The sequence below is a fragment of the Pipra filicauda genome, unplaced genomic scaffold (genome assembly GCF_003945595.2).
Source record: "Pipra filicauda isolate LSUMZ 115617 unplaced genomic scaffold, ASM394559v2 scaffold184_size3518187_pilon, whole genome shotgun sequence".
Taxonomy (NCBI): Eukaryota; Metazoa; Chordata; class Aves; order Passeriformes; family Pipridae; genus Pipra; species Pipra filicauda.
In genome coordinates, this window is record NW_024104292.1 from 1,522,874 (window position 1) to 1,550,534 (window position 27,661).

The 27,661-nt window shown below is 38.9% G+C and overlaps 1 protein-coding gene across 11 annotated transcripts in view; it reads right to left on the reverse strand.

The window, feature by feature from the left end:
* FAT3 (FAT atypical cadherin 3) overlaps window positions 1-27,661 on the reverse strand; it is a 407,022-nt gene that overhangs the window by 124,971 nt on the left and 254,390 nt on the right. For all 11 annotated transcript variants that reach the window (XR_005563057.1, XM_027750637.2, XM_027750635.2 and 8 more), the window contains one exon: window positions 10,863-10,924. Coding sequence is in view for 10 of the 11 variants with exons in the window: in XM_027750637.2 (XP_027606438.1) it covers window positions 10,863-10,924 (62 nt within the window). In the remaining variant the exon portion in view is untranslated. The remainder of the gene's footprint in view (window positions 1-10,862; window positions 10,925-27,661) is intronic.

Here is a 27,661-nt window from a genome sequence, read left to right on the forward strand (position 1 = left end):
CAAATTATGCTGAATACTCCAATCTTATTTCAGCACATTTCACACAATGATGCACTTTTGCCAAACAAATTATTTTTAAAATGAAAAAAAAAAACAAACCCGCCTAATTTTTTCAAACTACCACAGTTTTCCTTGACATTTTCCTACCCTTTCCAGTATGTCTTTTCTGCTAAAGATGAATGTTTAAGGATTATATGGTGAAGGGACAGTGTGGTGATTTGGGAATATGAAAGATCAGATAAAGAGGGAAAATACAGAAAGACAGTACAGGCTAAGTGAGAAGACTGCGAGATGTGATGAGACTCAAAAAAATGTGTATTCAATGTGTACTAGAAAAAGGTTCTCATCACGTACACGGACTGGTGGGGGCAGGTTTATGGAATGAAGAGTTTTTAATATATGATCAGTACTGGAAATTATAAAATCCTGGATAATAAGAGCACTAACAACGCGAAGACAAAAAAAAATAAATCAGAGGGCAAAGCACTGACAAAACCTAGATTATGTGATTCTATATTGACAGTATGACTCAAGGGATTGGACCTCAAGAATAAAGTTTATCTTTACCATGATGGTAAAAAGACAGCTGTAGGGAAGATAGTAAAATCTAAAAGAACTTGCAAAAGGAAAGAGTTGTTCTAGTTTTTCCCATGCGGAGAGGCTGCCTGTAAACCAAATAGCTCACAAGTGAAGATGATCCAGGAAAGGGACTGCTTAAGGCTGTAAGTGTCCTGGGAACCATCTCCAGTCAGACTCCATGGACACTGCAACAGCCTGTGATCAAAGAACACGTCTCAAACCAACCCAAAGCCCACTCAATACAAAGGAATAGGATATTTAGTGCTGGGATTCCTGCAATCCCCTAGTATTGTAGGATACTTGGATTTGGTGTGTATAAATGGTGGTAGAAAGTGAAGTCACTGTGAAAATATCCCCAAATTAAATTTTTTTCTGAATAACAAGTATGAATTTTGAACAGCTGAGTACAGATCACCCTGGGAGAAAGGACAAATGGATGCAAAACTTGTTTAAGGCCATGTTTCTAAATGATGGATTGATTAAAAGGCATTTCCTGTACCCAGAAAGAGTTTTAGTACAGATGCAATGTATTCCTAACTGAAGAAGAAGATGCTCCCCTGCCTCAAATGCAGCTCTTAGCTTGGTCTTAGTTGTGAAGGCAGAGAAATGGGATGTCTGCAAAAAGTGTTTGTGTTGCATGCATGTGTCTGTGCTCAAACATTACAGACATAAATTACCAGCCTTGCAGCTGATGGGTAGTGCACATGCTATAAAAAACATGATACAGCACTAAAGCAGACAAGCTTCAGGTAACACAAAGGCTTTGCACATCCAAAATAGATTCAAATCATGTGAAAGATTTTCTGCTGCTCCTGCAGAAGATTAAAACATTGGTACATTCATAAAACAAATGTGAAGATTTAGCAAATGCACAATGACTCTTTGTTGCACCAAGCAGTGAGTCTGTCAAAGGAGATACCCTGAAAGGGTATATCCAACCAATTTGGGCCTGGTAGGTGGGCTCCAGCCCATAAAAAAGAGAGCTAAAGATCTTAAGAAACATACAATGAAGAAAAAACCTGTTAGCCCTGAGTTAATCTGTGAGCTAATCCTTCAGAGAGAAAGCAACATTAGACCAAACTTCTAAATCCTGACTGAAAAGAAAAGCTTGATATAGATTAACCACAGAATTTGCCTACACAAGCTTAGCATGAGAAATGATTCATAAAACACGAAGGAAGACCACTAATATATCCCTCTCTGTTTCAACAGCATTTAACACTTGGGTGCAGACCTGATTTTCAAAGCATGCAATAATATTTGGTGTTTTAATAATACTTTTCCACCCATTTGCATTGATGCAATGCTCTGCCATCTTGTAGTTCTGCAAACAGAACATAAGAAAGAGGTGTTGGGTGTGATTTAAATTGCTTTACTCTCATGTGTTTACTCACCATTTTACCTGGGGAAACGCAGCCATGGGCACCAATAGCTAATTCTCTCATCCTGGGGATTTATCAGTGATAACTTTAAGAAAATCATTGCTACTGAAGTCAGTCTAAGCACACTGCTCAGGTTAACCAAAGGAATTGAACTAGCTCCCAGCATAATACCGTCCCCTCTCCACAGTGACATCACGTCTTAACATAATGCTAGTTAATCACAGGGGAACTTCCTTGCACAACTGCATGATGCTGAGTCCAGTGAGATTTTAATTAGGTCCAGAAGGTCAAGGAAATGCTGATACTTCTCTAGGCTCCCTGGAGGTGCCCAGAACCTTGCAGGGTGGCAGCCTGCAGGCTGAATTTCCTTCCTGGATTTGATCTTCTCTGTTATGCCTTTAAAAGAGGCGGAAATTGCCTGATAAGACAGCACACAAAGCCTGTACGCTGAGTATCTCCTTCCATGCTTATGTGCTATGAGGTGCTTAGAGCCAAGACCTTCTGCTAGAATGCTGTGGGTCCACAAGGAAAATTATAAAAGAGGCATTTGATGCCCGGCATGAAAAAGTTGACAGTGCTGTGCTTTGCGGATATTCATTTCTTCATTCCATGACCCAACAGTTCAGATCAGTGATTCATGAAATCTGTAAAACAAGCTCCCTCATCTCTGCAAATGCCAGATATATGCAAATCATTTCTTGACTAAGGCAAATCTCTAGGCAAGCAGAAATGTGATTTTTCTAATGAGACACAACAGCCATGGTAGACACAGTGTGTGAATCTAAGCCCTAGTTCTGGATGACCCTGCTCTTGCCACGCTCTACAAAATATGAACCTGAATTAGTACCTGCAAAATCATCTGTATCTTTATACCGGGCCAACTTCTCATTGAAACAGTTGGTAGGTTTTCTAACTTGGATCATAATATCAATTGTTCCCTGCCCATTTCTAGCAGACTCACTGTCCAGTGAAACATGATTTTGTGAAAAAATATAGTTGGGGCAGTATTCCACTGTAGATGGTGAATCTCTCATCATATATATCGATGAACTGGAAAAATCAAATATTTTCCATGAGCTAAGGAGGGAATTAATAATAAATGAGCTGTGCTTTCTTATTTTAATATGCAAATAAATTAACACAAGCTTACAATACATCTAGAAAAGGTCTATAAGCTATTCAACTAATTTCTATCATTGTCAAGCATTCATAACAAAACCCCAACGTTTTGCATAATGAATTATGAAGATTTTTGATATAGGAAGCTCATTAAAGACAGAAAAGAGGACTGCTTTTCTTCATTACTATTGGTATCCTGAATCAATAAAACGGATTAACCAAAAAAGGTGTGAGATTTTTAATGCCGGACTGAAATCCTGCCAGGTAAGAGCTTCCATACAGTATCAGTACTGAATGGCTTAAACACTCTCCAAGAGAGGCCAGAAACAGATACTATGATATAAATGATGCACTGATTGAACTGTCAGTAGTATGTTTGTCCTTGACACCATTCTGGTGTTAGCATGTGCAAAACATTTTTAAGAAAATCAATCTAATCTTGAGAAAGTTAAAAGAATGAGGCCAATATTAGTGAAAAAAATAAAGACTGAAATCAATCATTAGCACGAGTCAAAAAAGCAAACAAAGCATCTCAGGGTTGACTTACCAGTCTACAAATTCTGTGGAAATCATAGACATTCTTTGAACAAGTCTCTCAAGGCTATTGGTGTTTCGTTGAGTAACTAAAATTAGCTGAGGGCCACCAGTAGTATTTGATATATATGGACCCATTCTTGCCCCTTTCCTTTGGTATATACATTCTGTCATCAGAGTTATGGGCACATTTCTCAATGGCTATCTGAATGTAATATGGAATACTTAAGACTTTAAACACACAATTCTTTTTTTTCAATCCAAACTTAATTTGCCCCATTATTATAAATTTATAAAGAGATTTTTTTCTTATTTAATATGAAAACAAAATTAAAATTACAGATGCAGATGCAGAAAAGTTATTAAACTCAGTTTTCCCAATGCTTAGGCTTTGTCATTTGTGTTACTTCTCAAGATGCTATCTAAAATAAAGGGATACCTGTGAGCCATTGAAATTTGAAGTAACCAAAGAAAAGAGAATAATCTCTGAAAATGCCATGCCTTAATTATTTTGCATTTTAGAATTTCTGTTCATATCTCTTGCACAGAGACCACTCACTTAACAACAAAACTAGTAATATTTTCAGTCATGCACTTGATAATTCTTCATCTTACCAGATCACGTTAAGTTAGAGACAACAGTCTAGCTGAGGAGACCACTTATCACTGCAGACAGATGAATCACACCAGGACCTCTCCCATATTTTGCTATGTAAGACTTTCTGCCTGAATACACATGAGAAGCAGTATGCAATGTCATATGCAAATCTGTCCCTGAAAGAGAGTTTTAACCTCCAGTCATCTCCTGCCTTTGGAAAGTTGTTGGCTATTCCTGAAAACAGCAGCTTGATAGAAAAAAAAAGTATCTGGAGGGGAAGGGGAGGTGGAGCAAGTGCAGCCCGTGCATCTCTAGAACAGTGATGCAGAGGAACACAGGGTGCAGGATGGAAATCTGTAGCGTGGAGTGAGTGAGCTCAGTGTGTGCCTCGCAGGCCCAGAACTCGTGTCTCTGCTAGATCCAGTACCACGCTGACCTGTCCAACAGGCAACTTTCTCCTCTGCTGATAAACCCATGGAGAGCTTGTATGAAATGAACATGTTTTAAATTTTCTTTAGAACTGCTTATTTTCTTCCCTTTTCCCCCTGCCTTTCTCTTCTTTTTCCCTTTCTTTACTTTTTTCCTTTTATTTTTTCCTGTAACTTTGAAGTTGACATTGAATTTCATCATGTCACCATTTGAAGTAGACATTGATATATCTTTGTCTTTTTAGGAAGTTGCCTCTACATACCAACTGTTCAACTAGATAGATTTCACATGTCTTAGAAATAACTAAAATAATTCTCTTATTTCCAGCCAGCACAGCCAGTAATACTTTTCAAGCTCAAGATAGAAATAAGAGGATATTTACCTATTTTTTAAATTTCCCTTGCATCTTCTGATAGGCTTCAATGTTAAAAAGGGAAAGGCATGTGTTTTTGGAACCATTTAAACCTCAGACAAAATGTTCAATCAGACACACTGCCTCATTTTTACACCATCACCAGCATGTCACTGAGAAAAAATGCAGCTTTCTCTGCCAAATGTGGGCAATGCTAAAGAACCATGAAACAAATGCTTACACGGATTCGTAATCCAGGATTTAAGCAATCAGTGTTCTGTAGAGCACTACTCAGCTACATAAACCCAGTGAACTTCAACTTTTGTACTTCTCCTGCAAAAATATACATGAGCATATTGCCACACGGCTGCCTATAGTCTTCAGAAAATGCTGCAGTTTCTCACAAAGGACCACCGACTTCAGGCATCACCACCAGCAAAGGCTACAGCCTAGCTGAGCAAGCTCAGCAGCAAAACAAAGTTAAATTTGTTAAGTTCTTGTGTGGGAGATGCTGGAGAAAAAGAGGAGGATGGTGGAGAACACAGCGCTGGTCCAAAGCTGAACTACCAGTGTGGTGTTTGTGGGAAGAACTGAGAGGTAGTGCTATTTTTAAATGCCACTTTGTGAGTTTTTAAATTCCTTCTCCCTGCAAACTATGGCCATAAAGTTTCCAGCAGTGACTTCCCCTGTGATATTCCATACCAAATTCCAAGTAAATAAAATTATAATCCTTCTATCAACATTTCCCTCACATTTACCATTTCCCATTAAATGAGTGGAAAATCGAATTCTTTTTAGAAGGCTTCAATTACAGCAGATTATTATGCTTCCCTCTTAATTACTGCATATAAATACATACCATGTAATACAGTTTATTGTACCCTTAGTGTACTTACAGTAAATAGAAACCAATATGCTTCATCCAGACCATGTATTTTGACACTCACATCACATTTAGCAATTTATCTTCATTACACCCCCTTGCACTGTTACTGACATCCTTCTCAGAGCTGTGCTCAAGTACCACAGCAGAAAGACTGATGAAGCTTGTATATATTGATTTGTGACAAAAGCAGGGCATTTGAGAAGCACTGTTACTATTCTCATAGCACTAAGTTGGCCAAAAAATTAGCTGCACTAAGCCAGCGCTCTGGTCCCACTTCTCATTAATTAGGGTACATGACTTGGACCTTGAAAGGCTAAGGCTGCAGTAACACTATTTTTAAACCTATTGCCTTCAGTTTCTTTGTCAATTCTGAAGAGATTTAAAGTTCTGCCCATGCTTATTAACAACTACTTTTATTCTTTAGAGACACTTTGATTAGACAAGTTTTCCTCCAAGACAAATGTTAAAGATAATTTCTGAATGAATCTGCAGTGGTAAATTTAAACATAGTTTTCAAAACTGCTTAAATGACCTAGAAGCCTGCACCACATGTGCTCATCAAGGAGAGACTAAATAGCTTCAGCACTTTAAAAGCACCAATTTATTATATACCACTGCCAAAAGGATAGAGAGGTCATGTCTCACTACAGACAATTCATCCCTTCCATCATAAAATTTCAAAGACTGTTGCTAGAATTTCACACCAGCCTGTAACTCTTTTGGCTAGGTCTTTTGCTAAACACAGGTCTTGCCCCAGTAATTTCCAGCAAGCTGAACTCCTCAGCGGTGGGTGTGTTTTGCAGAGGCTTTCTGTGCTGAAGTATAAAGCAACAAAACATCTGCTACAGCGTATTCAAAAACTGCTCAGGGTGAGAAAGCATGTGCTCAGATCCACTTTCCAGGCTGAATGCACAAGTCAATGAAGTGTAGCCTGGAGTCAACAATCCTCTCCCGTGAAGCTGTCATGTACGCTGGAAAGCAGACCAGGGCCTATTCATATTCTGGGCATCTCGAAATCAACTGACACCACACAAGGGTGCAGATCCTGCCTGAAATGGTTTAATTTTTTCTGCTTATTATCAGACCTCCATCTCTCCAGCAGCTGTTTCCATAAAATCACGTAGCAAAATAACTAGAGTTTGTAAAGCTGTCAGACCAGGATTAGGAGGCAGCTACAAAAAAATGTAGATAGAAAAAACCAGCCAGACTATTTTTTGTGCTTTTTTCCATAGCTCAAACTCCGCTCATTTTCTCCACTTCTAGCTTCCTCTTTTTAGTAAATCAGTATAATACAACAGCAGAAAGAGTGAAGTGTTAGCAGAGAAATTATAGAAGACAACACATATCCAGAAGAAGGAAGAAGAAAAAGAAGGAAAGAAGAGAATGATGTGTTCAGTTATTGAAGGAGAATAAAGAAAAGCACCTGAAAGTTGCACCTCACTTGGAAATACATTGCTCTTTTCATTTACTTGTGAAGCAAGCAGGTAACTCTCAGGATTATTTTTCTTCTTTCAGATGGATATTTAAACACTTCATCCCAACTACAGAATCTTTGAGAAAGTCTGTGAAATAGAACAAATGCTTCTGGCTTGCTTCATGTGAGAAAGTAATGCAATCAAGTGGTCATTTTCCTCCCATTTCAGGCAGAAGCATTCCATTAATAAGAATCCACTACAGAAAGAGACCATCCTGTATAAAATCCAGTGACACCCAATTTAAAAACTAAGAAGAAAAATTCTACCTGATAGCAAGCACTAAATAAAACCTAAAACTTTGCAGGACATTACAAATTTGTCAAAAAAATTAAGTCCTCAACTTGAGAACTTAAAAAAAAAAAAGCATAATGCTACGATCAATGCAAAATCTGAGAGAAGAAATACTATTTGTTCTTCTCCTCCCAAAATGCCAAAGTAAAAACAAACAAACAAACAAACAACAAAAAACCCCCAAACAATATCACCAAAACAAACAGAAAATCTCAATTATTATAAAGGGGACTCAATTTCTGACTTCCTCATTCATCTTTTGGTTCAAGGTCTCACATATTTCTGTCCTCACTTCGGGACATACTCTTTGGTAAGTTGGAGGCCTGTGACAGCAGCCTTAGATACATTAAAAAATCCATGCGGACACAGGTCCATACATCCAAAGAAGATAACTAAAGGAGGAAGGAAGAAGAGATGCACATGTGACCTGAGCCTCAGTACTTAGTTTGCAACAGAATTCTTGTGCACTTGCAAGGGAAGTCACTTAGATTCTCCTTTCCTAAGCATGTCAGCCTTAAAAAGACACATACAGTCCTTGCCGGTAATTCATGTTTCCTCTGGTATGGACAGGGATAGCTAACTCCAGAAGAGCAGCTCTAAGCTATCATGGGCAGCAATCTGGAGATGAGCACTGGCATCAAACACAACTACAGTGACTAACATCTGCCATCTTATTTCACTTCATTTGCCTAAACACTCTGAAAGACGTGGAAATACTGTTAATAATGACATTTGATAAGTAAGTACTGGCTGGTATCTACAGTGTACAGCATCTCAGTCAAATTCAGGTAGGGAAGAGACAACTTTATTTAAAATAATTAAAAAGTTGTATCTAGGAAAAGTCAGTCAGTGCCTCTCTCACACACACACACACACACACACTGGACAAAGGGGAGCAAGGGTTGCTAGATCAAGTACTAATCAGAGCTTTTCAAAGGGAGCCAAGTTTGCTCTCTTTTACATCAGACAAACTCCTGGAAGAAGGGTATGAAATGAAGCTGGAAGGGAAACATTGTACTACTGGGAGACCACGGTTGTCTGGGCAATTAAGGCCTCCCCAGGGGGTTAATTACACAGAGACAGACAGGCATTTTAGAAAACGTTTCTCAGTTTGCCATGAGAATGAGCACAGCTTGACCAGCCTGGCTCTGGACCCCAGCTCATGTGCCTATGTGCAGCAGGAACTGCTCCCCCCAGGAAGCAGTGAAGGTCAGTGTTTCATCAGAAACTCAATTGGTCAAAGGGTCAATTTGGCCACTGGGGCTGTGTCTCTACCAGAGTCTGTTTCCCCTTCCTGAACACTGTTCAAAGGTGGGTTTTACAATGTGTTTTCCCCACTTCTGCAGGACGCTCTGCTCAGGTGTTTCTCTTCTACGTAGCCTGCCCTCCATTTTACTCTCCATTCACAAGCCTCAGAGCAGCCTATGAGACACAAATTTCCCTTTATGACATCTTCAGTCCTCAAAATTTTGCAGATGGTTATTTTTGCAAAGGAGATAAAGTTCAGGGGAAGGAATACATTAACTCATATTAATGACTAAAGCCGAATTCCAAAGAGACATGCCACAACCTCTCTGGGCAGCCTGTTCTAGTGCTCTGTCTCTCTCACAGAAAAGAAGGTTTTCCTTGTATTCAAATGAAATTCCTGTGTTTGTGCATGTCGACCCTGGTCCTGTCACTGGGCACCACTGAAGAGTCTGGTCACATCCTTTTGACACCATCCCTTAAGATATTTATAAGCATTGATAAGGTTCTCTCTCAGTTTTCTCGAGGCTAAACAGGCCCAGATCCCTCAGGCTTTCCAGATGCAGCCTCAGCAGGGCAGAGCAGAGGGGAAGGATCACCTCCTGTGCCATGCTGACCACACACTTTCTTAAGGTGTCTCAGGACACCACTGGCCTTCTTGGCAACACTGGCACACTGCTGGCTCATGGCTAACTTGTCATCCACTAGGATGCTCTGCTGAGCAAAAGAGACTTCCAGACCTAAGATTCTCATCAATAGATATATTTCAAAATCAATGTCCCTTTCATTCCATTTGTGATCTATTCTGACAGTATAAACTGGAAACCTTGAAGATATTGGAACACATGATTACTAACTTTCCAACTTAATTAATCCTAAAAAGGGAAAAATCCTTTTATTTCCCTCCATTTATTTATGGCATGGAAGTGTAAGAATCTACAGTGAATTATCAAGAAAAAAACACACAACCCAAACTTGTACACTAATAATTAACCCTTCTCTCCCGTGTTCTGCACTAACCAAAACAATTTGGTATTTCTAGCAAACAAAAATAAATATGGAATATGCAAATGTACATTTTTCTACATTTTGTTGCCAGATAATGATTCCACTGGGAACTATTTTGTCCAGATGTTTTTTAGCTTATAGGGATTTGAAGAGAATTTTCTAAAATCATCCTAGGGATGATTGATTATGTGGGACAACATGGCTTTTTTTACTTGTACCGAGAGTAATCAAGAATTCCTCATTTCACAAATAGACAAGAGGATAGAGTCAAGGATCTTTTACCCAAAGGAAAAAAACACAGCGTGGTGTACAGCAATGTGAAAGAAAACACATGTGGCAAAACCAGTAGTTTACAAGTATATCACTCCATATCCAGCATTTGTGAGCTACTTATAAAGAGAAACATTCATCACAAGGGCCAAGAGAATGGCTGACAATCCTTTTAGAAGGCGATTTTTAATTTGAAAATTGTTGTTAACAGTCCGAACTCATGAAAGCTAAAAAAAAATCACTGATTCTGATGATGCAGTGAATGTGAGGAAGGTCAAATTTTGCTTTCATCCAAATGATTAGTTTGATATGTTAGATTCAAGATGCAAAACTTTAAGCATGTTTACTTGAGACACTAAAAGTCCTGACAGGGTTGGAGTCATTCGACCTATTTTTTTAAAACAATATTTTGCTCTGGACATTCTATACAAAACAAAATTTAAGGGCTACAATAAAAGACTTAACTGAAGTAGATTACAGGTGAAAAACAAGTGTGCATATTCATTTTTTTTTCCTGTGCTTGTGAATTGAAAAATGTTCTATTTCTTCTGTATAATCAGGTGATTCTCAGCTTTATGTGAGTCTATTATAAATGAAGAGAAAGGAGAATACCACTCTCCTGGAACAGGAAGAAGTGATTTTAAACTACAGAAATCAGTTAAGTATTTAGCATATATTTTCCACTTAAACTTACCTCCAAAAAATGTTCTGCTTGCTGTTCCCGGTCCAATTTTCTTGATGTTGTTGCAATCACACCTGTGAAAAAAAGATGATATTTGATTGTCAATACCCACTGAAAAATATTTATCTCTACCAACCCGAAGACAAATTTATTTTTAAAACACTCGAAGGACAAAAAGTATTTGAACCTATATCAGACACAGATTTCCTGACATCTTTCAAGCATTTGATTCTCAGTCCAACCAGTATGTCTAACAATGACTTTAATGAAAAACACTGTGAGAAAAGTTACTGAAAAACAGTTAACTGTGTATCTATGGTTAACATGCTACGTTTATTACAGTGAATAAAAAAATTTACTAAAGAATAACTGTTTGTCTTATGATTAAGGGTTTTAATGAATCATTTGCATTTGACTGAAATCTTTCTGTAAAAAAACCTCATTAAAGATTTCAGAGTTCTCAAACAATTAGGATGATAGGATGCTGATTACTTCCATGACAAGAATACTTGACAAAGAAGGTTATTTCTGTAATAACTACTTGTATACATAATGATTTCCAAATGTAATCATTATAATGCATTAAAGGTTTTGTACTACAATTTCATCAATTTGTTTCATGCTCAAATTGAGTCTTTAAAATAAAGTACCCTTTTACATGAGGATGATCAAGATATCTTTTTTTAAGCAATGTACTTTCACAAATGATTAAACTCTTGTGAGATTTCTACCAAGAAAAGAAACTGAAACACTTCCAAAGTTCCCTCAAGAAAAAATGACACATGTCTCCTATGAACATAACTTAGTTTTTTATTTTGTTCTTACTAGAGATTTAAAGGGCAAATTTGAGTTTTCCCTCATACAAAACATTTCTTTGGATAGGAAAATGCATCATGTGCTTGTTTTGTGATAGATTCCAACAAACAAAGGGATCAACTTTTCCTAGAGACAAAGCTGATTTTAGAGACAATGCCAGTGGACCAAGTTGTTCTCCAGAATTCGTCTCTAAGATTATCAAGGAAAACAAGAAAATAAATTCTCTCTGGATTACCTATTCTATTTATTTATTTAATCAGACTAGCCAAGCATCTAAACACAAATCCATGATGACCTTGAATTCTTAAAAAACCCATCAGCAGCATCTTACATCTACATAACACTTCTAGTCCCAGAAGGCTTCTACAGCTGCAACTGCTCATACACTATCAGCTTCTCCCTGGAGGAATCACTTTACCTATTTTGGTGAGAAGGGGAGAAATATTACTTGAAGTAATGGGATGATATGAACACAGGAAAGTGCACTCTGCTGCCAATATTTTAGACTTGTTACAAGACTTATTAGACCACAGAAGTGACACCCAACAGCAGTCAGACTGCATCACTAAAATTACATGGAAGAACCCAGTGCTGGCAAAAAGGTGAAAAAACAAAACAACTGGTATTGCCTGCATCAAACAATTGGAGGTATTCAAAACAGTTACACCATATGGGAGACATCTACTCACTGCAGGAGTTTAAACAGACATGACAGCACAGATGATAAATCTGTGTCATTCACACAAGATTCCCCCATGTCTAGAAAGAAAGCAAAGATGCAGGCAAGAAAATCCTAATTATGAAGGAAGTTCAGCCCCAACAAATTGATAAAGTAAAATTTCAGATTTGAAATATCCCTATTCATCACATGCACAGGCACTATGGATATTTATCAAGCACAGCCTAATCACAGTTAGGAATATTGTAATTTTCATATAATGTTCTACTTCCTTTCTAATGTGTCACTGTGAACTCTGCCTACTTTCTTCTTAAACAAGAAATGTCTAGCTGTAAATTATAGAAGGTCTCTGTCCTCATCATCTTCATCAGTCAGATGAATTCACGTTCCTTTTGAAGAGCAAGAGCTAACATCTGAAACTGAATATGAAAACTGTCAAAATAAATAGTACTTGTCTTTCATTGGTAAAACTAAAACTGTTACTAGTACATCTACCTCCTTTCAAAACTACTGTTATTACTAAGGGATTTTGTTTTCCTTTTTTCAATGTAGAGTCTTTTTGACTGCAATAATGGTCAGAGTGCCTTTATACCTGAATTTCCTTCTAAAAGAAGTGTATAACAAATCTCCATGACAGAATTGCCTACATTTTAAATGTAGCAGATCTTAGAAGATTTAGCAGTCGGACTTAATAGCTGATCCTAAAGGGCAGATAGCAAGCCATCACCATCAGTTCTGATTGTGAAGTTTGGTGATCACGAACCAGCACAACTGATTGTTTTTGCCTTAAAGACAGCTCTACATAAAAGTGCCCATTCTGGGCAGTTTCATTAGGATGTTAAAAAAATATATAGAAATAATTGCTCATATGTATATTCCTGTTCTCTGAGGAACTGTCCCATCCAACACTCATGATGGCCTCATTGCAGTATCCTGGCTGTTCTCTTTCACATACATTCCTGAAGTCATGGATAGATCATGCTGTACAACGCTACTGTTTAAAATATCACACAAAATCAGGTGTCAATTACTTGATATTAATATTTATTTAGTTATGGTCATGTATTGGTATGGATATGAATCTGGTCCTTTCAGATTACAAAACTGTATTTCAAGAAATTCTGAAAAGCAATCATCAAAACTAAAAAAACCAATACACCAGTTATGTCTAAGACTACCCACAGCTTTACCAGTCCAATCTCAAAGAAATTAATTTCCTGGGTTTTATGAAAACCTTGCTGTGTACCTCCCTTCTGTATTCAGTACTCCATGCCATAGATACATAATAATAGCAATATTTAGCAGGATATAGAACTTTATTTTCAAGATACTGGGGCAACTGAGAGAAACTTGACTTCGCACAAGAGACCATATCTCAGTTTTAGTTCTTATCTAGCTGCATTAAATTGTCATACTCTGTTATGGTGTAAAGGCATTATCTAAAGAAAATAACTCACAGAGAAAAATTAACCCACGGAAATTATGTTAGGTTGTACTCTTGGTTATGACAGAAAATCACAAGGGGACAGTGATAAAAAAATGACCCTTCCTTTTTTTCCTATCTTCAATATGTGCCATAGCCCTTATAGACACAGCCATCTGGACAACTTCCCAAAGCCAGCTGGGAAATGTAGCATGCATTTATCAAAAAATAGTCAAAAACTCTAACAAGCTTCAAAAGTTGCACACCTATCAAATGGTTTCTCTCAAATTTCCAGGGAAACATCATGGTCCATCATGGAGATATTTGTAACTGTTATCTTTAAGAACATCCATAAAAGTGAAGAGGAAAACTGTATTCGATAGAAAAGTTATTTACACTGAAACCATTAGCTCACAAACAATGTTATATCATTCCGGTCACAGAATTTCATACTTTTCTTTGACTTTCTGAGTTAAAACATCTCTCTCTGCATTCTGGCACATCTGTTCTTCAGACTATATAAATGAAATGTTTTGTGAAACTTCAAAACATTGCTTGACCCAATATTTCAGCTTGCAGGTAACTATATATTCTTATAAATCTTGCTTTTCTATGATACCTGCCACTTTTGCTGTTGGAATATTTTCCCCATCTTAATAAATGAATAATTATTGTTCCCCTTCTGTTACAGAGTTCATAAATGCTGGAAGGTGAACAATCTCACTCCTCACAACCTGTCCCATTACACTGCAGGACATGGTCACAAGTCCCAGCTGACACCAACAGTGGAACATCCTACCTCCATCCTTCCTCACTGTACACTGCATAAGATCATCATTGTCTCCCGCAATGTCCCCTGTAAAAGGAAATTCAGCATGTAGATGGAGAAGAAATGGCAATGTTCTTCATCCCATCACTTTATAAGCTAGGTGGGAGAACCAGAGATGTAGGGTGGGCAAAAAGGCAGACCTGCCTTAGTGCTTAGTTGTAGCCATAGTGACACAAAAGAAAAAACAGGATCAACGCAAAGAAATCCTGACAATTTAGCCAATACATCGGCCTATACAATCTTCAGCCAACGCATCATCTTGGAAACAAATGACCAGTAATCAGGGCTCAGATGTGTGATCAAGATATTTGAGCAACACTTACCACTGATGCTTGGGATAATGGTTTTAGCACTTTGAGATGTGCTAAAGAAGGGAAAAGTTCAGTGAAAGGATCAAAACCCACCTGAGTTACTCTGCATTTGCAATTAGTAAAGCATGCAGTTACTAAAGTGCAAAAGAAGAAATGTAACTTACTAGCAAGCAGTAACTTGGTGATAGATCTGATGTCTTAGAAGTAATGCCAGGTATGTGTGTGGATGAACGGACATGTATGTCTGTATACATCATTGATCATGACATAAAATCAGCAATAGTTACGAATTTAACAGTATGAGTAATGATTTTTTTTTTTTTTTTAGAATTTGATGATGATCAAAGTGAAGGTGACAGCCAAAGATAGAGGAGATAGCACCAAAACTATGATAGCCCAAATTGTCATCTGAGGATCACATATTTATTGGACAACACTGTTTTAAAAATTTCATAAAATATCAACTAGTCATTCAGAGTAGATTATGCACATAAATCTTAATTTATATGCTGGAAAAATAAAGCGTTTCTTTGTTTTCTCAATGTTTTCTGATTTGGAAAACTCAAGGCATTCACTACCTCTGTTCTTGCAGTCAGAAAGGGGGGTGGCAAATGCAAACCTGCCAACTAACTCTGCCTTAAATGCTTGAATTAGAGTAGTCAACTGACAATTAGGATTTTCCAACTGAATAATCCATGCTCTGCCTTCAGTTAGCTCTCTTGTTTCACAGAAGGGTGCTCACAGAAATAAAACCTCTGTGTGCTGAAGTAGATAGACCATGCTATACAAATACATACTTATATACTGCATATACAGATATTTGACAATGTATATTTACGTCTGTGACGTTTTATGTCTACCCAGTAAGTTGAATATTAAAAATTATCTTAAAATGCACATATTTACAGAGGTATATTTAGTTCTATTATTTACTGATATTCATTCTTTCAATATATATGCACTATTGGAAGAATTTTTGTTGGAAACAAATTAATTCATGGACTTAGCCACAGAAGAAAAATTCATCAAGGGCTGTTAAATGCAAAGCCTATGGCAGAGGAAATCTTGAAGCACTGGATAGCTTCAACAGTAGTACACAGAGGGAAACACTGCTGTGGGTTTGCTTATTCTGATGCTTATTCTCTACACATCCAGAATAGCTTATGGTTGTAGGTGTGATAGTAACTAAACTGACCCTTGACTTAGAAGAAATTCACATATTTTTCAATACTATGGCACTTAGGGACCACAAATTAGTTTGCCACAGGCTATTTTCTAACACAGATTGAATTTCCCTAATATGGTTGTGAAGCCAAGGAGAGTTCAATAGCCTTCTCCTTATGAAATTAAATTATTTTCATTCAACCTGTGGATGGATAACCTTACCTGAGCTGTTTCCTGAAGTACTGCTTAAAAGATAACAGAATCTGGTATGGAGACACAGCATATTTTACTGCTATCTCTGGAAGTGTTGTAAATTTTATAGTATAAAGAATAATTTAAAAAAAAAATCTGAAGAACTCTTTTAGTTGATTTCTTATTCTTAAACTTTGTTTAAGTGAAATATGAAAAGAGTATAAGACAGGTAACAAACAGGCTAAAGTAAAAGAAGCCAAATAAATTTCTCTATTTTAAGCTGAAAGCTGAATGTCTTCATAGAGATAGGAATGTGAGAAAGAAAGAAACGTCTTCTCCTTCCCCAACAAAAGATTAACAGGAATACAATTTACTGCATGTTTTACTGTCCATTATAATTTTTTTTAATTGCTCTGCATATTCATAAAAAACATTTCATTAAGAAAGTACCAGAGTGGGATGGGTTGGAAGTATGACTAGGGACGTCAGGTTATTATGCAGGGTTTAAACATAACCTCAGAACATACTGCCTGGCTCCAAATCATAGCAGTAAATGCCTTACACCCTTTCCACACGCAGTGGATTTAGGGTTTTTGCCCAGGACTGCCAGGCAGCACGAGGCCATATATGCCCTGTAACACCCACACAGAAGTAGTCTGGATGGATTAACCAAAGTCTCGTCTTAAAGCTTTCTAGTCCCTAGGTGCTGAGAGAAACTTTGTCCTTATTAAAATATTGATCCTTGCTTTCAAAGAGAACAATTTTGAAATGGAAACAAGAATATAAAATTAGAGACCTTTTCTCTGCAGAGTTCTTGTGCCCTGAGAGGCTCTGAGCATCCTGCAACACTGAGGCTACTGTCACAGCTCAGAGCAGATGCACTTCCCAATCTGCCTTTCTCAAATACTGTAAGGAACAAGGCTACAGAAAGAAAACCACGAGAAGATATCAAAGGAAACATTCTGTAGAGTTACCCTTGAAAGCTCTGCATGGGAAAAAAATGCCTTGGGATTGTTTGCTGAAAATACAGGCCTTTTAACCCAATCGGTTAAGCAGACAAAAGGAATAAGTAAAACGAACGTGGTTTTTACAAAAATGTTCCATGAATTCACTGACTAGATATACACACTGCTCGTTCACCAGAGCCCCAAGGCCGAATTAGCAGAAATTCATATGGGAGTTTATGGGTTTACTGATGAGTTTATCGGAAATGTCAAATATTTATTAACTGTACACACAAAGGTAGGAACACAGCCCCTCCACGCATATACTCAACACAGAAGAGAGTACGCAGCTGCTGAGAAATATAGCCATCAGCTGTCAACTGTCCCACTACTCTTTGAAAGTAAATTTAAGAGTTCAGATGGATAAAAACAAAAGTGCAGCCACAATAAATAGCATTAGGATTTCACCGTAAATTCAGGAACGTAAAACTATTGCGTATTCCTAACCATAGAAATGTCAAAATGAATAGCAATAACCACGGTAATTCTATTACCCACAGGCAGTGAGAGGCATTGTAAACACTCTAACAGCACATTTATCTCCTGCAATAAATTAGGGATCGACAAAGCAAAATTGAATTTCAAAGATAAATGATAGGAAACGATGTACATTTTACTTGGAGATGTAAACAAACATATCATTTTATATAATTACACATGTAAACCTCTAATTTAGAAAGACTGTATTCTGATCTAAATGAATGATACTTCATTGAGCAAGAAAGAGAACCCACCAGGCGAGCCTGTGCAATTATGTGGAGGACTGCTGCTTTATTGTTTTTCCTGAGGTGACAATGAGAGTGAAACAACCTCTTTGAAACAAGCTAGATATAAAAAATGATTGCTTTTAAAAAACAGTTACGTTTTCTACTGCATGGTTATGTCTGAGAAAAAATAAAGGAGAAGTTGAAGCAAAACCTTTTTGTTCCTCTTTGGTTGTCCCTTCTGTCTCTCTTTAAGAGTTCCATCAGCTTATTGCTGAAAATATCAAAACTCTGAACAAAATGCACAGCAAACATTCACTTCAATGAAGATTTTTGGATTATGCTTTCCTTTAAAGGCAGATTCTGGCTTTTTTTGTTCCTAGAATATGTTTAAAGTGACAATATGGTGTGCCAGTCTGTTCAGCCTGTAGAACAGGGGACTCAGAGGGACTCCCTTTCATTCTTCAAAACTTATCCAGCGCAGTCCTCAGGAACTGCAGGAAAAGCCACTGCTCTTCTAAATATTCTTCTTCATTTGTGGAGTGGACAGGTTTTCTGTGACGCATATTCCTCCTGGAAGCTTGTTTGAGAACATGAATGTTGAATGCCCCAGTTTCCAGACAGACTGCATTTATGAAAAATTTGCACCTTCATTTTGGTCAACTAAACAAGCCACACTCTATTCGCTTCCTCTCACCTAATGTATTTGCCATTACCCTTCTTGCACTGCAGTTCCAACCCTCATCCCTCCTAAGCCTGATGGATGAAGAACACTGTGCTCCAATAACATCTACATAGCCCCGCTAAAGCAGCCTAACTACTGATTCCTGTGGATGCACCTGGCAGGGAGCAGAGATCGTGTATTAGTCCTCAAATACACCGTTTTGTTTACTTGATTAATTAATTTCTACTCTTCAAACTCTCAGAGATCCTTTCTTCCCCCCCACCCCCACCCCTTTCCCTAAACTCTCTAGTTTGGATGATGCCTGCTAACTCTGGATGAGAGCAAACTCCCTCTTTTGAAGCATAATTGAAGAAACCACCGAACAAATCATTTGCCTAGCCAATACTTGAGATAATTTGTTAATGTATGCCCTTCAGCATGCAAATTCCTTATTCAAGGCTCATAATTTTTATTTCCTCTTTAGCCAGACCCATACGCACATATCAATTTGACTATTAATCTCTGTGTCCTCGTACCTCATAAATTCTGCAGTGCAACCGTATCAAATGCATTACTGAAGTCCACGTAGATGACACACAGAGTATTTCTTGGAACATCATTTATCTTATTAGTGACATCAAGACAGGTTGATAAGATTTACTTCTGGTAAACCCATGAGCACTTTTATCTGATTTTCTACTTATTTTCATGTTTTAATTATATTGTCCTTCAAAATATGTTTGAAAGCCTTGCAGTTGACAGAGGTCAGACAAATAGTTCTGTGACTAAAAGGCTTATTTTTTTACCCTGTCTTCCTGCTCTTTACTGCTGACATTTTATTTGTTATCTCCCAAATGCATGGCTCAAATCTCTGATTTGATAATAACCCTCAATAGTTACTTGTGTCAGGAGTTGTATTTAAGGTGTCAGTTCTTTCACATTTCTGGAAGGGAAACTATCATAGTTATTCTTACTTGATAAAGGAGTGATGGCAGTGAGCTGGGTTTGGTCAGGAAGAAGCCTGTTTCTGTATCAAACCACAGCCTGCCACTTGACTGTGGTCACTTTGGACCCCAAATACCTTCCGGCATCTCAGTGAAGTGCCTGAACTCAAGTGGGATGAAACTCAAACTGCAACCCCAGAAAGCCTTACTCTAAAATGATCATTTTATGACCCTGAGGGATCCCTCATGATCTGCCCTTATGATTGCAGATCAGTGTTATTTAAATTAACACTGCTGCATTATTTAAGTGAAAGGACGGATAATATTCAACGTGCCCAAGATGCACTGGCTCCTACGAGCAATTTCTCCACATTGTCATTGTCGCCTGAGTCATCTCTTAGGGTTGTGATGCTCTGGAACAACTGAGCAAATGCCCTTGAGGGACTGTCACACAGGGGCTTAGCTCTTCTAAAACACTTCACACAGGAGTTCACGGTTTGTAGGGTAAGAACGTTTTCAAGTCCAAATCCTTTATTTAGGCTCAAACAAACACAAAAGAAGTAGCATTCATATCTTCTTTTGTTTTCTTCCCTTAAGAAGAACACTGTTGCCTAAAACCCAATTGCAAATACGATGCCTCAGCACAGATTTTAACATCCCCCTCCATGGCTTTCATTTTCAGGGAGAAATTACAGAATTCTATTTGGGTTATAATTAGCATATCATTATTACTGGCAGGAATAGCTATAAATACATCTAACTGGTGGCTAGCTTAATAACTAGCGCACATAATCATTATACAATTTTCTTTAATTTTTTTGTGCACAAAGGCCTCATAATTCTGCAAAAGTGACGACTGAGCCTAACTAGACTCTAGTTATAACTTATGCTAATTAATGTCACTGTTTGCAGAAATGAAGACTTACATAATATCCACGGCAGGGGTAGGTGGTGCCACTTCCAGAGGAAAGGGGCTATGCAAATATTCTGCACCTTGGGCCTGGATACATCATGAATTATTATTCGCTTTTTTTCTCTAGCATATTATGACAAAGGAAGGAAAAAAGAATAATAAAAAAGTCTCCAATGTAAGCTTTTGTATAACATATGTATAGGTCACAGAACGATGAAGTCCTGGTATTTTCTTTTCTCAATGGTGGAGGAGGTGCAGAGGATGTGCAGGGCGCAGCTGTCAGTTTTCCCCTCTAATCTAGACACCCTCATTACCTTTTAAAGAGAAGTGATTTTGCATTTTTCCCCTCAACCAAGCACAGCTCTTGGCAACAGAAAAACACCACCAGCTTTTCTCCCAAATGCGTTAAAAAAAAAAGGTGCTGATCCCTCATGACCAGCAATTGTCTTCAGCTCAGTAAAGCCACAGTGCTGGGAGAGCAGTGCCTTGTGGTACCTGCAGATTTGCCAGATCAAGTCAATCTCATCTTCATCTCTAATAAAAAAATGATTCATTGACGAGGTGACCTTCCTGATCTGGAGGCAGAACACAGAGCTGTGGAAAGAAGCCTCATAGAAAAGATATATGGCCCTGTTTCATGATATGCAACTCACAGCACTGTCAAGATCCGCTGCCCTTCTGAAGGTGCTCTCCTGCCTAAGAAACACCTCTGTTTGGTTTCCAGCTCACCCTCTGTCTTGGTCTGTAACCTCACATGGGACATTTTATGTCTCTGTGCTTCAGTTTCCCTTCCCATAAAACTGGGATAATGGGTATCATTCTTTGTAAAGTGCCTTGTGATCTATAAAGGAAAAAATGACTTCTGTTAAGAGTAAGATGTTATTAACTAACAATATCATAAAGCTCAACTATAACAGCACAAAGCATTTTCTAAAATCTGCCTCTTTTTTGTTTCTTTGTGTAGGGATTTATAAACTTTTATCAGTGGGTAAAATACTGTATTAGCTGTGAGCCTCACTTCAGTGGCTTAGCACATAAAAAAATAGCAAAAATACACAGCAAAACTAGAACAGGAACAGCAGTTGCTTTTCTCTGCGAAGCTAGTGCAGTGCCCCAACATTGTCAAAGAGCTGTCAGTGGGTCCTGGGTACCAGTGAATCTTTGGTTGAGGAAGAGAAGTGGAATTAGTTATTTGCAAAGAGCTCTCTCTTGCTTTGAAACAAAGGGAGAGGTGGGATCCCTTCCACATGTGCAGGCACATGGAGCGCAGGAAGGGCAAGCAAACCCCATGTTCAGTTGCTCAGTCAAGGGTCTCAGCAGCACCCCATGTACCATTTCTGTTGGCTGGTGTTAAACCACAACACTGATCTATTTATAACTCTGACTGAAAAGAATGAGGTTGGAATGAGAGTATAGAGGGGACAGAGGAATAAGGAGATGTGCACTGGGGGAGGATGTGAATGGGCATCAATCCCAGCAGAGAAGAGGAGATTGAAAGCAGGGATGCTAAGCAAGCCTTTGCTACCAGTGGGGCTGATGACAGAGAAGCCATCACTAAATGAATGGAGTGGTGCTACTGCAAGGACTACTTTTGGAACAGAACACGCATCCAGAGGCAGTGACAAGCAGCTGATGGAAGTACTGCAGCTGTAGGGATAACCGCAATTTGATTTTTACTTTCTCCTGCCTGAAGCTCAGCACTGCTGTTTTGCTCCAATACTACTCATACACTTCTTTGCTATTATACTTTCTAAATTCTCATTGACAGTTGGTTAGTGCACAAGTCCTCATATTCCACTTCCTCACCCTCTGAAGGGCCCAGATAACAATGCTGAACTACCTGAAAGGAGCATGTGTGTGACTTGATCCAGGTCTCACCTGTGCTTCTCCCCTGGTCACATAAATGGGTCTCTCAGGTCCTCTCACACCTGCATGGTAGAATTGTGTACCCAAGGAGCAATCAAACCTATTCCTCTATTCCTTCCTTGGTTTTTCCAACTGAGTAAATCAAGCCTCCTTAGCTACCTCCCTTTTGTCCAGGTCCCTATCAGAAATATTAGGATGCATATGGATGAAACAGGAATGGAAACATATACGTGTGAAAGCATCAAAAGAAACAACAGTCAGGTTTGCAAGAATGATCTGTAGTGCTAAACCAAGGAGAAGACTGAGGAACATGCTGTTTACATCTGAGCACAGGGCTCTGATAAGGTCTCTGATCTGTCAGCAGAAGACCTGTGGTTTGGTAACAGGAGGAGGGCAGCAAGGTTCCAGTACGTCACCTATGTCATGCTAAGAGAAAGACAGGTGATGGCCTTACAGATATCCAAGATGAGATAAAGGAAATCAGCAATGAGTTACAGAAGCCAAAGTAAACAAAATTGAGATGTAAAGGTAACTGTTAATTCCTAAATGTTTTAAAAGACCTGTTCAAAACTCAGATCCTTGTCAGTCAAGAAGAACCCAAGAGACACAGTGAGGTCTTCAGTTTCCCACAAGAGTCATCTTGGCCACAGCACCTGAATACACATGCCTTGGCGTGCAGAGGATGTAAGAAAAACGTACTTGTGGATCAAGTTAAATAACATAAAATGCCCTTCTCCCTTCACAAGGTCCCACACTGAGTTTTGTTACACTTAATTGTGACACTCTTATTTCAGCTAGTTTTAATCTAGGCAACTTCTCACTCAAATGGATGCCATGTTTAACTATCCTGCTGACCACAAGCTGAGGAGAACCATGAGGATAATAAACATGCCCATTGTGAAACCTATTCTGTGGTAACCTATCATGACTCAAAAGCTGGTTGTTATTGTGCTACTGGATACAAAGGCTCTAAGGCAGAGTAGGATGCTTGGTGTGCTCATTTGCATCTCATTACCCAGCATGCTCTTCCTCCTCAGAGCTATTTTCATAGTGGCATTGTTGTCCGAGCCCTGGGAACAAGTGAAAAGATCTGGTGACTTTAGATGCATGCAGTTCTTTTCTACTTGGTTTGCTCCCCTTTTATAATGAAAGGCTTTGCAAAGTGGTGAAAATGAATCGATTTTCCATTTTTAAGGCTGTATGAGTGTGGTGGGTTTTTTTATTTTTGGGTTTTGTTTTTTTGTTGTTCCCCCCCCTCCCCCAGTAGTTTAAGCTATCAGGAGCAAATCTTGAATAACGAATAAGATTACAGAAATGTGAGCCTAATGTTCCTCTCTACGAGGTGCTGAAGCATGAAGGCTTTGATCGAAGAGTAAAAAATGAGATTTAACTTCCTTCTGATTTAAGTTTCGTTTGTACAAAGAACTTGTTTCAGCAAAATGTGATTGCAAGCTCATTATTCAGTGAAGGGCAAATATCTTCTATCACAATCCAGTAAGATCAGCAGCTTTTTTTGTGTTACAAGCCTCAATGAAGAGAACTGAACATACTGGCTTCTGTCATTGTCTACATCTAAGACTGTGATGATTTCACCCTGTCCAATTCATTTCAAAAACTGTAGCTTCCAATTAAATGTATAAGTTGTCAGCCAGAGTAAGTGTCTATCATTTGAGCCAGATCAGTTTTGGTTTCTGGCAGTTTTACTCCATCAAAGGGTTGATTTACAGATCAGTTACTTTTTTTTTTATTCAGTTCTGAAAGGAATAAAACTGCCTCAAACATGGGACTCAAAACAACACTAAGTTACCTAAGTTTTCCATTGTTTCCAATATGTTTTATCAAGTTAGAAATAAAACTTCATTCCTCAGTGACTTTATAGTTTCCAATATACACTTAAAAATAATTAAAAAAAAATAAACTCCAGGAAAATCTAAGAACCTCAACATCATGTTCTTTAACAACATCTAGCATACAAAGATTACACTGTACCCTATAAATGTCAATGAATTCAGCACCAAAAGCCTGTGTGAGGTATGAGGTTAACTCCTCCTTGGGTTAAAACAGATTTCTCCCATTTTACAGATAGGGAATCCTAGTTATTAACGTAAAACTACGTGTTGAAGACTGGTGCTGTGCACTGAGAAGCACACTTAAAACTCTTCAGTCCCTCAGGTTTGTGTTTTAAGAATGTGAACTATATTGAGAGTTCTTCATGAGATAAAAAATGGGTAAATGTAGGCAAAAATAATGTACACATATTCGACACAGAGTCTCTACGCAAGGAAAAACAATGAGGTTTTGGGTTTTTAAGGCTAAGACTCAATACCTCCTTAAAACATGCAGAGCATTTTCTCCTTGGGCTTCTTGTGGCTGGAGGCTGAGTGGCATTTCACAGCAGGATCCTGTGAGGATGCTTTGAAGTGTTCATACTGTATAACCCTTGATGAATCAATTAGGCCTCCTCATTTACCCAAATTATTCTTTCTATTTGCGGTACTGTTTTTAGAGCAATAGCAGAGCCCCTAAGTCTAGAAACTGGTCAGGTTGTATCTGCTGTAGGTAATGCTTGGTGAAATTGAAACAACCCAGAGATAAAACACAAATGGATTAGGTTTTTAAAACATTTTAAGATGGAGGAAATCACTATCACATAGCTTCTTAACAGCCCATTATCTACCAAAGCACATTGTACTGAGCTAAGAGCCACTGCGTGGGTCACAGAGACATGCAGGAACTGGGAGCAGAGACCGGAGACTGCTTGGCAGCTGGGATGGGGCTCCATCAGAGTCAGGATAGGCACAGATCTAATCCCATGAACAACAAAACACCATTTTCAAAAGGGCCATGATATCTGGTAACAGCAACAGACAGAGCTGAGTGCACTGTCAGAGGACCTGGGCAATCCTGGTGGCTGCTCCAAAGAGCAGTGATGGTGGTCCAAAACCATGGATGCACAGAGAGCTACAGCGGCCTTTTCTCTCCCAAAAGCAATGCTTGTATGAACTGCAGAAATGAATTGAGGTAGCAATAGTGCAAAGTAACAAAATAATCAACAACAGTTCATTAAAAGTGAAATGAGCAACAGTTCATTAGAAGTTCACTAAGACCCCCTATCCAAAAATAATTTTGCTTTGTCAGTTAAAGGAAGGAAGACGAAGTGAGATTACATATATGGATTAAGACATGGATTTTTCAAAGAGTCAGTAATATTTCCCTAGCCACACCACCAAAACCTGTGTCAAAGCCAAGGGCTAGCACAGGTGCCATGGACCATGATAAGACCCTGGCTAACTAGGACAGGAAAGACTCACTGTGCTCACCTGGATCCTACCTGACTGACAAACATCCTTGTCAAAGGAGAGAAACAGGCACCTCTGAAGCATGATTTATGTGTGGGTTTTTAGCTATCCAAGCTAAGACGAGATAAAATGCAGTTTAGAGGTGTCTATCTCTTTCCAGTCATTACAAAAGGAAGTTCACAAACCAGCTCAGGTGCAGATGCCTATAGTTTGATAAGGGGAGTCCCACCCTCTGTGTCCATCAGGCAGATGAGGGAGGCAAAATGGCATTGTCTCTTACCCCTGCAGATCCTCCTATATTTCAGGCTGTCAGTGTGGCCTCATGGCATAAATTAGAGCAGCTTCAGAAAGCTGTGAAGCAGCTCTATACCTCTTATTTTAGGCTACATCACTCTGTTTCCCATCACTGATATTTCTCTGGGATGGTCTGCTGGCTGGCCCCTTTCCCTATCTCCGTATGGGAAGGGACCCTCCTGTCTCGTGGCTCAGATGGTTCCTTCATCCTCCAGCTACTGGAGTGGAAGGAGGGAGATAGCACCTGTGACCCCTATTTCTGCTGCTGCCATAAATTCAACTTTCCATTAAATTTTTATTTCTAGGTCAAGACAAGAATGATAGATTAAAACCAAAAATAGCTGAGCATTCAGTATGGAAGCTGCTGCAGCACAACACTTTCAGCCTGCCAGACCCCAGACAGCCTCCAACTATGCCAGTTATTGATTTTTCATACCAAAACATTTACACTGGCACAACCCCCAGTGAGTGCAATTATATGGGTGTAAAGGTGCTTTATACTAGCACAGATTATGAGATAAACAAGCTCATTTATACCACTGTAACTGCATTCACTTCAGGGTATTTGTACTGCTTTAATGATACCAGTGTAGTTAAAGCAATACAACTTGTGTCTACAGACAAGACCTCAGCCTGATAATAATTAACACAGGCATTTCCAGCCACTCTGAGCAGCTGAGGTTTGTGTTAGAAATAGCAACTGACCCATAACAATTTGCAACAGCATCAGAAACCTCTATAAAACAGCTCCACCTTCAATTGCTTTTTCACATTTGCAGGAAGGATGTTTATTGTGCCCCTTTTAGCAGGCGGCCCCAAGAGCTAAAAGTTGCTTGTGGCCACTTTCCTCTTACGTCTGGACAGCAAACCAAAAAAAAAAAATCAATTCACCCACTGACATTTTGCTGTGAAAGAGCTAAGCCAGCACAAAAACGCTGATAAAAGTGGCGGTTAACCCTGTGCTACCTTTATTGTTCCTTATTCACCAGCTCCGAGTGCTTGAGGAGCCCATGGAGCACGGGAAAAGGGGCTTTGCCATCTGTTGCTAGGGCTGACATCACCCCTATTTGCTCAAGCATTGCTCCTCGGGGCTGTGTTTGCATCATTAATCAGCATTGGCCCTGTACTGGCCCATTCAGCAGAGCCTCGTCTGTCAGCTCTGGAGAACCTCACTGCAAAAAGGAACTGCCAAAGTGCTTGGCCTCGCTTGGACAGAGGTTTGGATATACATCAACATGGCTTTAGATGGAGTATTTGTCAACTTGTCCTGGGAGAAAGTGCCCTGCTCTGCACAGTACACAATTTGACAAAGGGAGGAAAAACAATCCCAGACAATCACCCCCATCTCCCACAAGCACCCTCCATGAGTTAAACTTCATTCCAAACCACAGAAAACCAGACTGCACTTGCCCTGAAACCAGATTTGCCAAAAGGCTGCTGAACCTATCAATGTGATAATGGATACACATCACTTTATCTCTTTTTTCCTGAATAATACTAGAACAATCTCATAAGAAACTACAAAAAATTCCTTGTCCAGGAAAAAAAAAATGGGCTGCCAATACAGACAGGCAGGAATGGTGCCACTGGACAATCAGGAAACAGAGGCACAGAGGGGCTTAGTGACTTGCTCATGGTCAAACACAGAGACATGCATGAGCATGGAAAGACTGAAGCACTGGCTACAAATACTGCAACTGGACAGACAC